The 17,859-nt window shown below is 45.2% G+C and overlaps 1 protein-coding gene across 3 annotated transcripts; it reads left to right on the forward strand.

Moving 5' to 3' along the window:
* The first annotated feature begins 6,505 nt into the window (after positions 1–6,505).
* nap1l1 (nucleosome assembly protein 1-like 1) lies at positions 6,506–17,485 on the forward strand. Of its 3 annotated transcripts, XM_086103139.1 has the most exons (16): positions 6,506–6,637; positions 9,399–9,437; positions 9,856–9,944; positions 10,935–11,037; positions 11,799–11,940; positions 12,140–12,232; positions 12,375–12,503; positions 12,606–12,677; positions 12,777–12,916; positions 12,995–13,140; positions 13,221–13,240; positions 13,326–13,448; positions 13,985–14,017; positions 14,105–14,155; positions 15,133–15,169; positions 16,418–17,485. In XM_086103139.1, the coding sequence occupies exons 2-15, from the start codon at positions 9,421–9,423 to the stop codon at positions 15,136–15,138; spliced, it is 1,164 nt and encodes a 387-aa protein (XP_085959265.1). In that variant the 5' UTR covers positions 6,506–6,637; positions 9,399–9,420; the 3' UTR covers positions 15,139–15,169; positions 16,418–17,485. The 3 variants fall into 3 exon arrangements, with proteins under 3 accessions (XP_085959265.1, XP_085959263.1, XP_085959264.1); XM_086103137.1 differs by lacking the exon at positions 15,133–15,169; XM_086103138.1 differs by lacking the exon at positions 15,133–15,169 and having other exon boundaries at positions 12,140–12,220.
* The last annotated feature ends 374 nt before the right edge of the window (positions 17,486–17,859 follow it).

The following is a 17,859-nucleotide window of genomic DNA, read 5'->3' on the forward strand; positions in this document are numbered from 1 at the left end:
TTTCCTCCCACATTCCAAAAGCATGCGTGGCAGGTAAATGGAACACTCTAAATTGTCCCGAGGGTGTGAGTGTAAATGCGTCTACGTGTGCCCTGCGAGTGACTGGCAAACAGTTCAGGGTGTGTAGCTCGCCTACTGCCCGAAAGCCGCTGGGATATGCTCCAGCACGCCCTCATGAGGATAAGCGGATCAAAAAAGAAAATAACACTCTTAAATGTCGAGACATTCATTCATTCAAACCTTTTTCAAAAACTGGGTCAAATTTTTGACGCAATCAATTATTTCTGAATTAAATGCAACGTTTTGTAATTGAAGTGAAATACAACTGAACTGTACATAACCCTTTTAGGGACAGCGGTTACTAAAGTGGATGGCTTACCATGTCATCAGGTTACAGGTTGCATGAGAGGGTTAAAATGTATGGAAGGTAGCGAAATGAACAGGTGGGTTTTTTTTTTGGGGGGGGGGGTCAAATTTTGAAATCCAGGCGGTGGTTAGCGTGTCGACCTCGCAGTGCAGAGCAGAGCTATCGGGTTCAATTCCAGCTCCGGCCTCCCTGTGTGGAGTTTGCACGTTCTCCCCGGGCCTGCGTGGGTTTTCTCCGGGTACTCCGGTTTCCTCCCGCATTCCAAAAACACATGCATGGCAGGCTGATTGAACACTCCAAATTGACCCGAGGTGTGAGTGTGAGCGCGGATGCTTGTTCGTCTCTGTGTGCCCTGCGATTGGCTACCAACCGGTTCAGGGTGTCCCCCGCCTACCACCCGAAGACAGCTGGGACAGGCTCCAACACCCCTCGCGACCCTTGTGAGGTTAAGCGGTTAAGCGGATCGGAATTTATTTAGCACATAGGTTGCATGTAGCATGAACATTCACTGCTGGCCAGCCCTGCCCTGGCCTACTGCATTCCTGCATTTGCTGCTGACAATGACTGCCCCCAACGAGCCGACCCGGGCACTTTCCATTGAATCTGAGGATTAGACAGCACTTGTCAGCCTGTCTTTTTCTTTTAGAGGCCCTCGCACATACCGTACATCTGTCGCCGCTCGTACTTTCAACCTCCCATCAATGGAAAAGTCCGACACAGGTACATCATTATGTCCGAGCTCATTGTTTTTAACCGTTCACCGCGCTGTGCCATAAGGTTCACACAGTTTTGCTCGCAACTCTATGTTAGTCGTAATGGTCCGATGAGATTTTTCTTCCAGTCATTTGCCGGCGTTAAAAGTGGTTTTGTAAATAGCACGCACGCCATTGGGCTTTACACAGAGACCATGAATAAGACATGGAGGTGAATTAGGGGAAAAAAAATGACTTCAAAGCGCACCGTCGCAGAAATTCCGCTCTCGGAGTGTATCCCAATTTTATTTATAACATTTTTTTTTTTCAGGGTAAAAAAAATATATATTCCATATCCCCTGCCAGCGCCGATTAATGTCATTGCTTTTTGAACGGCTGATCAAGCCTGTGTGGCGACGACGGGCTACGGTGACACCAGTGAACAGGATTACAGAGCAGTTTGTCAGCGCAAAACTGAGGCTTTTTTTCATTTCACCGCGGGGGGCTATTTTTAAGCACCGTCAAATTAAACCGGGGAGAGACTCAGGGGTGTTTATTTATTTATCTATTTATTCATTCTCATTAATTAATGGTAATGGCGGCGGGGTGATTTTTTTTTGCGGCGATGACTGCAGCAGATTAACCTCTCACGGAGGCGGGGGCGGATTTCATCCCTTATTCTTATTTCTTATTCAGCCCCGCTCGGCTCTATGGTAAATGGTAAAAGGAAATAGTGCAGATGCTGGAAATCATTTTAAAATATAGATTTTAATCAATATTTGGGCAATTAATGACATCTTGAAGTCAACGAATCTCAAATCGCATGTTTCGGCATCTCGTCTTCCAATCAGGCAGAGAACTTTCGCGCGCGCAACCATGACAGTCAGCGTCATAGTGAGTTGTATCTTTTTTTCTTTTTTTTTTAAATGAAAAAATTATGGGAATATGGCAAATATCAATGACGTCATTGATTAATCGACCTCAACTCGACTCTCCTCACATTTTGGTCACCTATAGAAACAAAATATTGAGTCGTTCAACCCCTCGTTTGCCTTTGGCAAACAAAAAAAAAAAAAGATGTGATTGAATATGAAACTTTTCGATCAAATTAGCCTCAATTCCCAGTTAGTTCCTGTCGACAATTTCCTAACTGGTTAGCACGTCTGCCTCGCAGTGCAGCGGTACCGGGTTCAAGTCCAGCTCTGGGCTTCCTGTGTGTAGTTTGCACGTTCTCCCCGTGCCTGCGTGGGTTTTCTCCGGGTACTCCGGTTTCCTCCCACATTCCAAAAACATGCATGGCAAGTTAATGGAACGCTCTCATTTTGTCCCAAGATGTTAGCGTGAACGTGTACGGGTTGTTCGTCTACGTGTGCCCTGCGATTGGCTGGCAATCAGTTCAGGGTATACCCGAAGACAGCCGGGAGAGGCTCCGCGCTCATGAGGATAAGATTTGAAATTGAAATGAAAAGGAAATTACTTGAACATATTTAATCATTAAAACGTGCCGATTTTTTTTTCATCCGGAGATGCTGAAGCAGGTGTCACGGATCCACTTGACATCTCTCACTTGATTCAATTTAACGTGATTAACGCTATCGATTAGCACGACTTTAGCGTCGACCTTCAAGCGCCGCCCGCCCGCCCGGAATGCGTTCGATACCGCTCGGAAAGGAGAATAGGAAGGAGAGGGCCCGTCGCCTTGTGATGCAACATCCCGACAATGGCGAGAGGATCACAGCTGGCGGCTCGACTAGTAACCCTTGGATACCAGCAGCCCTCCCCTCGCATCCCCGCTGCCCCATCAGCCTCCCAAATCTTATTCCCTGCTTGTTATGCAACGGGGGTTTACGCCATGTGCTACGGGCTAGTTAAGTATTTATCAAGCCTCTTGTGTAAGCGGTGGACAAGCGACAACTGCCAGTTATTCCGACGCCATCTCACTTCAACGCTTGATCAGTTTTCCCTCACGTTCACCCCCGCAGGTCGCTCCTGACTCATCCCTTCAATTTTACAATTGTCCTTTCATGTGCGTACCACACGTGAGTGGGGCTCGTCTACAATCTGAAATGTCGCTTTAAGACAGACATTCTTGCAGTCAACACAGTAAACGGTGGGTATCAAAAGTCTACACACCCTACAAATGTCAGTTTTTTTGTGACTTAAAAAAAATCTCCAAGACACATCTGAGGAAATTTGTTGTCCAAAATAAAACCAAGATGAACATTTTGAAGATTCTACCTACAGTCAAGCATGGTACTGGCAACATCAAGTTTGAGCAGGTTTTCTTTTGCTGGTACTGGGGCCTGAGATGAGGTGGAAGGAATTATGAACAGTTCAAAGTCATAAGTCAGTGTTTGCAACCAAAGCTTCTGCTACAAAGCCACAGGGGGGGGAAAAAAATCTAAATAGCCGAAGTAGAACAGCTGATAATTATATGGGATTAGCCATAAGCACTTTAAATGGTTGTGTGATAAGTGGGTGTGCACACTTATGCAACCGTTTTTATGTAAGTTTATTTATAGTTCCCCTCTTGAATAAAGATTTAAAACTACAAATAAAAAATAAGTTGTAGACTTTCTAGATCATATTATGGTGGAAAAAGCTTTGACGTGATTTGTCTCGGTCTCAGTTATTTATCTCTCGAAAATCTGGCATTTGAAACAAGGGTGTGTCGACTTTTGATATCAAGTCCTTAAAATGAGATTCCGATCCGCCAACATCGTTGATTGACACTTTCACCTCTTGATTTCATGGGGGCCAATAGTCCAATGAAACACCCAAATAGAAATTGACAACACTCACAGGGAGCTGCTATAGGCCACTACTCATGCCCAGGCGCTCACATGCAGACTAAATTGTGTTTTTTGTTATTGTAAAGTGTCCTTGGGTGTCTTGAAAGGCGCTTATAAATAAAATCTATTATTATTATTATTATTATTAAATCAAGTCCAGCTGCTGATTTCATTCACTAGGCTACGCCCGCTGCTCGTGCACATCCGATGCATCAACACTAGCGACATACAGTAATTACAATGACTATATGCAACCAGATTTTCAATTTACATTTTGTTTTTATTATGTTTTTTTGCACGTGAGCGTGCGTATATTCGATGCGACCGTTTTACTGCAGCAGACCACGTGGTCGGCGTTAGCTTCATTCTCCTCTCGAGTTGCCTCCTGCTGTGTTTTGTAAGACAGCTGAGGTTTGGGCTGTCATCAAGCGCTCTCCTCATAATCCATTTTCTCTGATGCGAGCAAGTAAGGCGGGGTGGGAGGGGGGAAGTGGGGGGGTTGAAGAAAGAAGACACATCCATCATCGTTTCGGGAAAGGGTCAAATGGAGCTGGTAGCCAAGCATGAATATTTAAATTTGGCAGCCGCTGCAGGCCAGCTTTCCTTACAGAAGATGTTGATGATGAGGGCATCGGGAGACAAGTTGAGCAGAAACCACTGAGATGGAGAAAAATGACCTCACGTTGTCATTGGTGAGAACTGAAACAGCTGATGAGTCGAACTGCTCGACCAATGCCGAGTCGGGCTTTCTTTACTGTGATGAATTATAAAATCAATCAAGTTGGACTTTATCCGTGTTTCATCAGACCGATAATCTGGCAATATTATGCAGCTTTTTGCTAAACGATGACGGCAAAGCAACATTTTTATGTTCGACTGGGTTTGTCCTGACCACCAAAACAGAAAACTTTGGGAATGCCCCACTCTTTTGTATCCAATGGTGCCTTTCAGGGGGACCCAAGGGTGTTTATTTGAACAACCTACTTCAAATTTTAATTTACTTCCAACTCCTTGAAGTTATTAAGAAGTTACACCGCTTAGATTCGAAGCAGGCGGTTGATTTTATTTCTGGACTAAGCGCTCCCACGTTAAATAAACGATTGAGGCGCCCCCAATAAACAGCTTATTTAGTATTTTGGGATGTAAGCCATTTATTAGCTGGCTGCGAGTCCTTGGTCATGCCAAGGAGATATTTTCAGCGCTATAACAACACTGTAGCCAAGTGTTTTGTCATCAAACAGAACATTTCCGAAGCGGGATATGATATTCGCCCTCGCACGCCACTGCTTAATGTTGGCTAACGAAGGTCCCATTTGCAATTGACGGCCGAATTAAACAATCCATTAGGGAGGCTCGACAGTGTGGACCGCAGGCGTTGCCGTGCAATTTGCAGGTTGATTGCCACAGGATGTGCGCGTCTGTCAACTGTGCCAGCTGTTCCTCCCAAGACTGACACTTCCTCTTGTAATGAAAGCCGTGATGAATACTGACAGTCGTGGCTGAACAGCAGATCTCTCGTGCTGGCTTTCCATCTCGTCTATACGTGCACACAACGCAGACTCCGTGTCTACCCGTTGTCCTTGCTTTGACAATCACACCAAATGCCTCCATGACTCAGCAAAATATTTATTTGCAGGTACTGTATCCGTAATGGTCGTCTCAAGGGGGAAGGCTTCGATTCATCCGTTTATCTACGGTCGTGTCGTGGAGGCAGCAGCTTTATCCACCAAAGCCCAGACTTCCCTCTCCCCAGCCACTTCATCCAGTTCTTTTGAGGGAATCACGAGGTGTTTCCTGTCCAGCAGGGAGACAGTCTCTCCAGCGTGTCCTGGGTCGTCCCCATACAGGTCCTCTTCCTGGTGCGATGTGTCCAGAACACCTCACCGTGGAGATGTCCAGGATTCATCCAAAACTAATGCCCGAGCCACCTCAAGTAAGCCCAAACAAGTACAAAAAAATGCACCCAATGTGCCCAAACATTTAACCCTTTCAGGGACAGCGGTTACGACAGTGGACAACTCATCATGTTATCAGGTTACAATTAAAATGTGTATGTCTATTTGAAAGTATCTATCAATCTATTTGCTTTCAAAACTTAGCTTGTAGCAGACGTGTGCACATTTTCAGCATGATGTCTCTGATCCACTGGTGAAAGGAGACATTGATCCTCTCCTCTTTCATCTATAACTGCTTCAGACAACAAAGTGTATGCAGAAAAGTGGTGAAGATTGCACGACTTTCTGTGTCCTATGTGTTGTGTTATTTTTGTTATTTTGACTTCAAAATGGCGCCGCGAGAGTGGCTGCCTTTCCAGCAGCTCCTATATTTTGTTGTTCCACTTCTTCCTTTCAAAACTTTGGTGCTGTGAATTGGGAATTTCTCCATTGCGAGACTAATAAAGGTTTTCTTATCAAGATCTATCTATCTATCTATCTATCTATCTATCTATCTATCTATCTGTCTGTCCATCGTATTTTTTTTTCTTTTAAAGTTCATTACGTCTTTTATTCAAGAAAAAAAATAATCAACTTTTGTTGAAACTGCCCATAGAAATCAAAATCCAAATTTTGGGTGGGTTCGGTTGACTGTCGCCCCGCCCACCTGCAGCGTTACCATGTCGACTGCCGGTTTACGTGATGACGTCAGATGTATATGAGCGCAGGCGGCGGGCTCTCGCTCCTCTTTTACCGCCATCCGAGCGGAGTCGTTTTCCTCCTGCCACTCTCGGACCGACTCACTGCGCAGCGCCCGTCTCCCCAGCACTCGCCGCCAGCCACAGAGCTACGGTAAGCAACGGTGTGCGCGCAGGTCCTACCAGCGGCGCCCTGGTTTAAAGTCACCGTTCGCGAGGCTGCGTTTAACTACAATGGACATTTAAAGCACCGTCAGTGGCGGGTAGGCGGCTAATGCTAGTGAAGCGAGAACAGCAGCCGCAGCCATTGAGCCCGACCGTCTCCTCCATGACATGTTCACATTCGATTAACTGTCACGCTGCCACGCTCGATAACGAAGACCGACATAATAATTCAAGCGGCAACTGAATCGCGCAATGTCCCCGTCTTCAGGCTTTACAAGATTTTGGAGTTGACCTTATTTTTTGAGGGGGGGGGGGGAATCGTGCCGTCAAGTAACGCGACAACAACGCGGGAAGGCGTGAGGTGAAAAATGCTGTCGATAATGGCGGAAGATGGTTGAAAGTTTGTCACGTTGGCACGAAAAAAAACCCCACAACAGTGTCGATGTGGTGCTTTGTTAGCCTACCACAATACTGCGAAGCTAACAGGCTAAGTGCACCCGACAATAGGTAAAAGGCAAGGCCGTTGGCTAAAGTTAGCTCCTAGTAGCTCGGTAGGATGAACACGGTTTAGTTGCGTGACAACGCCCGGCTGTTGTTGTTTTTCCCAAATCGACTTGCGGGTGTGTTCTCATACGAAGACTGATGGTATTGATGTGCGCTTTAACTAGATAGATTTGTTCCTCCCACCCCCACCCCAAAGTCAGCCAAGGTTTGCTCCACTTGAACAAGCAACACGTGGTCGGTGGCAGGATCACTGAAAGGGCTTTTGGGACCTGTCGATTTGGGGGGGCACTCCTGCAGGAGCATCCAAGTAGAATGATTTCTTATAGTTTAGTTATCATAGTTTTTAAGATGTAAAAAAACGGAAACAACAAATAAAACCCTTTTGGATTACATCAATTGAGTGATTGATAATCAACAGACAAAGCAAAAATTTGGCTTATTCAATTGACTGTTCGGAAAAAAGTTTGTCGCTTTGGCATATTGGTAGAGAACAATCAAAATGCTTTTCTATTAGGTCGCAGACGGTATACAATTGGCCTGTTTTGAAAGGCGCTCATGAATAAAATGTGTCATTATTAATATTATGGATTTTTGTTTCCTGGTGTGCCATGGACCAGTATCGGAATGTGACGATAATGATAACTGAGGGGGAAAAAATATCACGGTATCGCAATTGCAGCAATAAAAAGTATTACTTGGGGCAAATAAAAATCTTTTAACCTGCTCCGTGGACGCAGTAGGAAATGGCCCTACTGCAAATAGCTAAAAGAGTAGAACAATTATCTTTTAATTTGTGTTTTTTAAAAAAATCATTTTTATAAAATAAATAAATGCATACAGCTGATGGATTCTTTAGTCAACGTCTCTCAGCCTTTATTGAGCCATGGCCCATATTCCACATTTGAACAATACACCACCAAACTGTCACTTTAAAAAAAATTATATGATGGTGTGAATGTTTGTTTTGAACATGAAGACAATAATCAGATGACAGCGGTAACTACCGCCCTGTTGTTGGTGTAAGCAGCGCACATGGGTCCACTTGGAACTGCTGAAGCCACACAAAAAAAAAATGTTGGAATAAATCGTCCTGACCAACAAACTAGCAGCCCGAGTCCAGTATTAAAATATTCCCTTGTATCCCGCCCGTTGAACAATTTTTGCTCATTTATTGACCCCCCTCGTTTGGAAATGCCTCGGTAATCACATTTTGTGCAACATTACCGCTATTAGAAAACTGTACGCTCCACTGACGACTAAAAGCCTTTGAAAGAAAGCACTTTACCGTCAATAACACGACAGACTAGTAAGTATCCCGGGTAAGATGACTGCATCCTGCACCAGCATCGGAGCATCGTTTCTGCCGTTTTCTAGCCCGCTTGTATTGCTCCTCAACGGCACCGCGCGACTGTATTATGTTTCAACGGATCCAGAAGTTCGGAATGTGCATTACTTTTGCGTTTTTTTGTGGGGGGGTTAAGCTTGAAATTGAGTTTGCTTGTGGTCATGTAAATGTCACATTTTATTTTTTTTATTAATTCATTCAGTACCAGCCAATTCTGCACCGAGTCTGAAAAGACGTTTAAAAACGTCTTTGGGAGTGAATGAGTTACTATTATTATTTTTTAATAACCTTTTTGGAAGCGCTGCCTAAATTGAGCCACCGAGCCTGCTGCTTTGAGTTCAACAAAGCCGGGAAGTCTTGCCTACTCCCTCCCTTCTTTTGCATCCTGAGTCGGACGTGTACTGTTTAGGCAAGGAGTGTAATTTAAAAAAAAAAAAAAAAAAGGAGTAGAATTGTTCAATGACTCGACTTCTGTTCCGAATTGGTGTAAATGGAAGCCAGACGCCAATGAATTCTCCAAATTTTAAGCTCGCAGTCAAAACTGATGACGGCAGAGGATTTAGTTACTTCTTTGCCGGGGGGGGGGGGGGGGGGATTTGTGCCTTGTCAAACACAATCCCATAAAATAATTTTTTTTTTTTAATTTGACAAATCTTGGACGGCTCGTCCCGCTCCTCCTGCCGACTCAGCCCTCTAAATCCAACTGATGATCGCGAGGGTTCTTATGTGCGCGCTGTACACGTTGACACAGGTGACACATTAAAATAAGCTTGCCTGCCGCCCACCAGTCACAATGGACTTGCGACTACGACGACGGGATGTCATGAATAATTCCAAGTCATCGGCCCCGTTTGTCATTCAAGTATTGCCTCGCTCATTGTTTTCGCTTTGTCTTTTTCAGCATCGCCTGAAACTCAGCCGAGATGGCAGACGTTGACAAGTGAGTATGAGCGTCAAGTCAAACTTTGGACAGTTTCGGGTCGAATGTCTGCGCGCTGTTTCGGTTTGAAGCCCCGCCCACATCCATCTCAAGTCGCGTCGGTTTGACACCTCGTACGCGCGTACGCCCCCGTCGTCTTCACCATTTTCCTCGAGAGTCTTGATAGTCTTCCCGGCAAAGTGGCAAATGGATAAGATACCCGCCGCTGACGCCATGTTGAATAGTCCTCCCGTGCATCCCTCTTGTCAAGGTGTCATGTTTCTGTCATTGCAAAAACATGGCCTCTCTGTCTGACGAGTGTAAAACTGTGCTGGTAAAAGTGATTCCCTCGATCGCGCTTGATTGGCCGGTGTGTTAGTTTGCTGGGTGGGCTCCCGTGTTTGGCTGACCTTTCCCTTCTCGTCTCCGCCGCTAACAGCAAAGACCAAGCTGAGATGGACCCGGCCGATATGGAAGACGTGGAGGAAGTGGAAGAGGAGGAGACGGTAGAAAATTCCAAAAGCAAAGGTAGATTTTCTCTCAGTGCTCCCTCCAAAGTCTCTTCCGTTCCCACTCGGGCCGGACTGTTAATCGAATTCAAATCGACATTGTGATGCGGCGGAATGCAATTTTCAAAACGCAAAGGTTTCGATTTTGACACCCGTTTCATTTCGGTCGGTGGCTAGGCGTTATTTATTTTTGGGTGCGTCATCAATAATCCGCCGATTTATACTATGGACAGTAATGTCCCAAATGCAGTGGGACACGTTTCCAAACATAACCCAAGGGCGGGTTATGTTTGGAAACGTGGTCAAACTACAGCTCTGCTTACTTTGTAGCGCTTTCGGGACTCAAACTGTCGCTTGAAAATTGCTACGCCGAGCTGCAAAGTCATGGTCGGAAAAACTCGCAGGCGACTTCATATAATGACCCGTTTTCAGAAATGGGCTGTCAACTGATCACAAACTAATTAACTCATTCAGTAATAGCCGAGTCTGGACCAAGTCTGAAAAGACGTTTAAAAACGTCTTTGGGAGTGAATGAGTTCTGCTAAAAAGAACAAGAACATGTTTTCGGACCTTTCCAGCCATGTTGAAGCACTACACACAAACTCAGGAGAGTAACGGCACAGGCGCCGACGACGATACGAGGGGTGAACCCCGCTTTGAATGCAATCCGCCGTTACCGTGCCAACGGCGGAGGCACTTGGTCCCCTCGTTACAGAGCAAAACGTCATTGAAATGACCCCATATCGTTGCTTTTTCAAGGCTGTGACACAATTGAGGGGCCCTGATTATGTTTACTCGACTCGCTTTTAAATCCACACCAGAAAGCAGCGTCGCGCGATTCAAATAGACTTAAAACAGACAGAAAAATAACGTTTTAATTGCCCTTTGTGCCCAGAGCTCGCGCTCCATTCAGTTCTTTTCAAAGACGACCGTAAAAATGGGATTAATCTGGCTGCATGTACGCTAACTGATGCCGTTTATGTGTGTGTGTGTGTGTGTGTGTCCACAGCTCGTCAGCTGACAGAGCAGCTTATGCAGAATCCACAGATCCTGGCTGCGCTACAGGAGGGGCTTGACGGCCTGAACGGTTCACCATCAGGGTACATTGAGAGGTAACGGCAAAATTTCGGGCACGGGGGGGGGTGTTAGCGAAGCAATTGTGAAACTGAATGAATGAGTTTTGCAAAGATGACTCTTGTCCGCAGATTTGCCGGTCGCCTCTTTTGCAGCATCCACTGTGCCCTAAGAAGGATTCCTTGTGCCAGGATAGTGCAGGCGTATTCATTTACCTCACCGCAGAGAAACTCGAGTCTGGGCGGCTTGAAGACGCCGGCCCTTCATTTCCTGGGCGCTGCTCCAGCGGGCTGGTGGCACAAAACAAATCGTTGATTTTTTTATTTTATTTTATTTTTTTTTTAGAAACGCCATCGGAAGTCAGGTTAGGTCGTTTGATCGGAGCGCTGACTCAATTTGGGTCTCTGAGGGCTGACTCATGCGGCCGAAAAATAAAACCTTGCAAAAATCCAAAAGCCACCTGGGCTCCTTTTATGTCGTAGGGAATGAAAGATGAATATTTTTTCCTATCATGGTGTGTGTGAAATTTTAGTCACTGGTTGCTTTTTTTTTTTTTTAATAGTCGTCGCCACAAGGCTCAGAACGTCGCTAACTTAGCAACACTGGCTGTGTTTTTGTAAACCACTTTGGTGGTCGAAACAGTGAACATCGGCGGGGTTGCACTTGAAACCACGCAGGCCGCTCAAAAATGTCAAATGTCACCCACTTGACTTTGCGATCTTCACTCCTTCACTTTTGGTATCCCGATGGGGGGCCAGCCCGACGATATTTCCTGAGAGTTGCGCCATTTTGTGTTCAGTTTACCAAAGGTTGTGAAGCGGCGCATCAACGCCCTCAAGAACCTGCAGGTGAAGTGCGCCCACATCGAGGCCAAGTTCTACGAGGAGGTCCATGAGCTGGAGAGAAAGTACGCCGCCCTTTACCAGCCGCTCTTTGACAAAGTACGTCACCAGCAGCAGCACCACAAATCGATACTTTTTTTTTCCCCTCAGTGTGCACTCTTGTTAATTTTGTCTTGTTACAACCCCAAACACGCCCGCCGAGAACGCGAAGTAAACACGAGTTAATTTCAAGCCGAGGCCGGTTTGTTTCATTGTATTCACCAAACTGACCGAATCGGTTGTGGCAAATGTCTCGCAGAGGAGTGACATCGTCAAAGCCGTGTACGAGCCCACAGATGAGGAATGCGAGTGGAAAGCAGATCAGGAGGAAGAGCTGACAGTAAGTAAGCAGGTACAGGTGACGTCTATGCTCGCATGTCTTCCTCCTTTTTCTCTCTTTTGTTTCCTCTCTTGTCTCTGGCCGTTGGTGGGGGAGGGGCAACAATGTAAACAAAGTTGTCTTGCCGATGAGCAAATCTCCACCCTCGCTGCAGGATGAGATGAAGGAGAAGGCGAAGCTCGACGAGGAGAAGAAAGACGAGGAGAAGGAGGACCCCAAAGGCATCCCGGAGTTCTGGTTGACGGTGTTCAAAAACGTGGACCTGCTCAGCGACATGCTGCAGGTACGCTCGGTGGTGTTTTGTCTCCCTCTGCTGGCCGACATCTGCTAGTGCGCCCACCCGCCTCTTTCAAAAGATGACGCGCTCACGGCGATGTCTTTTCAGGAACATGACGAGCCGATTCTCAAACATTTACAAGATATCAAAGTGAAATTCTCAGACCCGGGCCAACCCATGGTGAGTAATACAAAATGTTGATTGAATTAATTTAGTTTTTTTTTTAATTAAAGAAAAGAAATGAAGTGGTAACCACACTCTTTTTGATCTTCCTTCCAGAGCTTCGGGTTAGAGTTCCACTTTGAGCCCAACGACTTCTTCACAAACACGGTGTTGACGAAAACCTACAAAATGAGGTCAGAGCCCGACGAGAGCGACCCCTTCTCCTTTGACGGACCCGAGATCATCTCATGCACGGGGTGAGTGAACGAGTGCACCGAGAGCAAAATGCATTTTGTTTTGGCGGCTTAAACCCAAAGTTTTGTTTCTCCGGCCAGCTCCACGATCGAATGGACAAAGGGCAAGAACGTCACGTTGAAAACGATCAAGAAGAAGCAGAAGCACAAGGGCCGCGGCACCGTCAGGACAATCACCAAAACGGTCCCCAATGACTCCTTTTTCAATTTCTTCACGCCACCAGAGGGTACGCTTATGCTAACCACAATCGAACTTTTTGTGGTGTGTTTTGATCTCATGTGCTTTTGTCTCGCCCCCCCCCAACAGTCCCTGAAAACGGAGAGTTGGTAAGTGCTTTTCAAAAAAATATATATGTCACTTATCCGTCTTCATACTTCGTAAGCCAATGAGTCCCATTCTATCACTCTCCAGGATGAGGACTCCGAGGCAGTCTTGGCAGCCGACTTTGAGATTGGCCACTTCATCCGTGAGCGCATCGTTCCCCGGGCGGTGTTGTACTTCACGGGAGAGGCCATCGAAGATGACGACGACGACGTAAGTACTTATTCACATGTCAAATCTAGCAATGAGAGTCGAGGGGTTGGGGCGCTCGTTTTAGTCGCGGGCCAATTTTGAATCACGTCTTCCTCAGAGGGCCGTTATGACGGTAAAACCACAAAATTATGATACAACAAATTAAAATTGCCAGTTTTCAAATCAGTCAAGTAAATTATATAATTTGTTCAATTATTGTTCAAATGGATGGAAACAGAGGAACAAAATTACAGTATTACAAAATTTTGGTCCAGGTTTTAGCAAGTTGACATGATTTGCTTTTGCGGGCCACATAAAATGACCTGGCGGGCCAGATCTGGCCCCCGGGCCTTGGGTTTGACACCGGTGGTTTAGATTATTCAGCTCAATGATATAAACGGCAAGTCACCACATGACTTCAGTGCATTCATTCTCTTATACCATACGGTTTTTGTAGTTCATTGAGGTCTTGAGGTGCTTGCAAAGATTTTCAATGAGTAAACGGTGACCCCCAAAAAAATGACATGGTAGTTAAGGCACTTTGGTGTGTTTTGCAGTACGATGAAGAGGGGGAGGAGGCTGACGACGAGGTGAGGCTGCACGTGATTTGCACTAAAACGGCCGCCGTTCTTGGAAGTCGGCGCCGCACGTCAAATGGTTCCGTTTGTATCTTTTAGGAAGGCGAGGAGGAAGCCGACGAGGAGAATGACCCCGACTACGATCCCAAGGTGAGGTTCCCCGCACGGTAGTTCTCAATGTCTCACTCGTGACATCTCTGCACCCCGACAACCCGGGGGTCATTAGTTTCATGTCCCTCCATGTCACAAGTGCCATCGAAGCACCTGGGAGACCCGAGAACTGCTCGTGTCTATTCCAAATACAGAATCCATCCTGCCGAATGCATCTCATTGCTTCAGCTTGGGTTGCTTGTCGTCTTAATTTGGCTCCTCGGCTAAACTGACCCTCGTTCAGACTCTTCACCGCCATCCCTTGAACGACTTCATATTTTTCGTTGTGTTCACAATAATAGCAGGCGGCAGTCTGTTTTAGGGGGCGGGGTCTGTTATGTAAATACAGATGACAGCTTTCATGGCCACAGAGAAGCAGCATGAAACAGGAAGAGCTCCACAGTTTGCCACGTCTTGTACTCGCCCCCCCCCCCCCCCCCAAAAAAAAAGCAATGAGCAATTCTAGCCAATTTTTGGTGTTATTGGCGATTCCCTGTCGCGGGACTGCAAATGAATATTATGTTTGCCAACCACCAATGGATAATTTTACCGTATAGATCTGGTTGTATTTTCACTTATAAAGGCAGCACTTCATCTAGTCACCCGATGACACTTGGTCAATTGGTGTCCTTGCATGTGTTGGATGCAATTTTCCACATTTCTGTTGTCCCAAAAGAAACACACACGCAGAAAAGCTTTGCAGATTTTGCAGTTTCTTCAAAAACGGTGTGACTCTATTATTTTGAACACAACTACACCTAGTCGCCACTTTTGTGCATGTCAGAAAACTGCCACATCCACTGTCTTGTATGTATTTCCAGTTCCAACACCACAAGCATGCTGCTCTTTACACTCTTTGTGCTTTTTAATTTATTTATTTTTTGCGTTCTCCTTTACACATTGTTGTCTTCATCTCTGACCGGTCACATTTTTTGGGCATACTTTTGTCAGCTCCTCTTTAAATTTTTCCTCACTAGGTTTAAGTGGTGACAGTAGAAAAATAACCCTGTCCCGGTAGGTACAGTTTGTCAACTGTCGGCTTACTACCATCACCATCCCACCCTTCACCATCTTTTTAATTTTTGTTTTGGGCGCTCTTCATCTGTCTTGCTGCCATGCCCCCTTCCTCACTAACCCATTGGTTTGGATTTTTTGGCGAAGTTTAACCCATAGTGTGCGCCGCATTTGTACCTGTTTCGATTCTGTCTGTTGAAGCTAATCTTTTTTGTTCATGTTCCAGTCATTTTTTTTATTTGAGTTTGGGCAGAATTGTTTGCTTTCTGTTGTTTGGCTGCGTGTGTTGGGAACATCATTGATCCATTTCATCCTTGCGTTTAGTCCTCCCTTTCTCATTGATTGCTGCCAGAGAAAGAATTACAAACTTGCCCAAAAATTGGTTGCCGCAAGGTTAAACACGAGTTGTCGAGCACCGACTTGCCAACCTGCAAGAGTTGAGCAGCATCCAATCTATCTCCAGTGTGGATGGCACATGCCCACAGAAAACTCACTGAGCAGCTGCCATCACCTCTGGAAGGACGCCCCCCCCCCCCCCCCCACCTCCTGACGATGAGATTTTAATTAATGCCAACGCACGCTTTTTAACTTGAGCATTTGGCTCTGACTGCAAAACTTGAGTCCTATTCATTTTCCCGTGTTTCTCCAAGTACAGGAGCCTGAAATAAAATTTCCGGTCCGTTTTTGCACAGCAAACGCAAGCTAATTGGCATTGGCCCCTACTTAAATAGACACCGTTAAGCACACGAACAAATCCACAGAAAACTCACTGAAGGGAGAAGCTTTTAGTCAAGCCATTGCCTTCTCTCATTGAGAAAAAAAAGTGCTTACAATCTTGTGGCATCAATGGGCAATTCAAAACCGTTTGCGGTGGGCCTCTGGGATCAATCCTTATCCCACACAAAAAGCAAAAACTCAAGTTCGGCAAAAGATGTGTTTAGGCCACACGACTGATCTATTGCTGTTAAGGTGGAATATTGTGATACAACAATGCTCCATTCTGTTAAATTCAACAATTAAAACAAGCATTTACTGGCAAGGATAATTTTGTTGCATGGAATACATGGAAGAATTCATGACTCCATCAACCCCCCCCCCCCCCCCCCCCCAGCGCCATTGATGTTTTTTTCAAGAGAATAATAGAGCTTCTTTTAGGCTTGTTACTCGCTTTGTTTGAATTGTTTGAAGTGTTGTCTGTGGTACTTGCTCAGCTTTGTTCAATGTCACATTCCTCTTGGTCTCTTGCAGAAGGACACGGCCTCCCCAGCTGAGTGCAAGCCTCAGTGAAGTGTGGCCTCACTGCCTCCAGGATTCAACTGCACTGTTAACAACTTGATTTAAAAAAAAAAACAACAACAACAAACAAACAGGGGAAAACGTACATATATAAATATATATATTATAAAAAAACAAAACAAAAAACTAGTAACTTACCGCCTTATAATGTTTTTGTATTTTTCTTGGTAGACAATTTGAAGGTTTCACGGTTTTGGTTACAAAAGAACATTAATAAAAACACGGTAATAATACTTTGGGCCGTGTGGCTCGTTATATAGTATTTTACTAGACCTGTTTTTTTCTTCTGTACTATAGAAAGGACAAAAAAAACAAGTTTAAAAAAAAAAGCATGATCTTCACTACTAAACTAGTTCTTGTGAAGTCTTTTTGTGGTATTTGCTCTTAGACAACAGCTGTGATTGAGACCGGATCAAACTCATTCCACCCCCCGCCCCCCTTTATCTTTTTTTTTTTTCTCGGTGGGCCTTTATACTGAGCTTCAGCTGTAGAGTCCATAGCATAGTCCTGTACCAAGACATTCCAGTAAACAACACGATCGGGGGTCCATTGGTGAAACACTCAAGGAATTGAACAAAAACCAGGGTATGAAACAAACTACCACGAGGGTCCACCATTTTGTGCTTCAGACTCTATTTTGTGATCCTCCCTCCCACACCACTTTGCGGGCATACTTGGTCATCTTGATTGACACTCCGTAGCACACTAGCGTCTCGCTTTCCTCCTGTATCTCCGGTTACTGATGACAAAACTCCTGTTTATCACTGTGAATGAAAACGAGGGAATGTGTGACAAGGCCCCCCTGCCCCCTCTCCATCCCCAACTTTTTGGGTGTACCGCTAAAAGGCCACAGGAGCGATGTTCACAATCAGAAGGGCAACCATTTCAGTTGCTAAAATGGCTGTTTTTGCCAGGACAGCGGCTGTTGTCTCGGCAAATCGCTATGCGGCAAAAAAAAAAAAATACTGATGTACTCAATTAGTGTATGTGTATGTTCATGAATAAATCGGTTACACATGACTTGTCCCAAGCTGACGCGTGTGGATGATTATTGCGTGTCCAGATGGAGTACAATATCTTCCTGTAGTCAGCAGAGGGCGCTCTTGGCTTTATATCAAGCTACACAAACTTGGATTTGGGGGGGTAAAAAAGAAAATGCAGCGATGTCGTTTAGATGTAAGTAAACGTTCAGGGACAAATATTTTGTGTCAGTGGAAATATTAAGTTCATAATACAAGAAGAAATGTTTGTGATGTAGCCATGTTTATAATAAAAAAAGCGTTGATGTCCAATTGGCTTTTAACGTCATATTCCATGAGAAAATTCGGCCTTGAAAAGAACTACAGTATTGTGCTTAATGATGGACGCCATTAGAAATGTATTAATTTAGCAAT

This window comes from Hippocampus guttulatus, chromosome 22 (assembly GCF_054856545.1).
Source record: "Hippocampus guttulatus isolate MCC_2025c chromosome 22, RoL_Hgut_1.0, whole genome shotgun sequence".
Classification (NCBI taxonomy): domain Eukaryota; kingdom Metazoa; phylum Chordata; class Actinopteri; order Syngnathiformes; family Syngnathidae; genus Hippocampus; species Hippocampus guttulatus.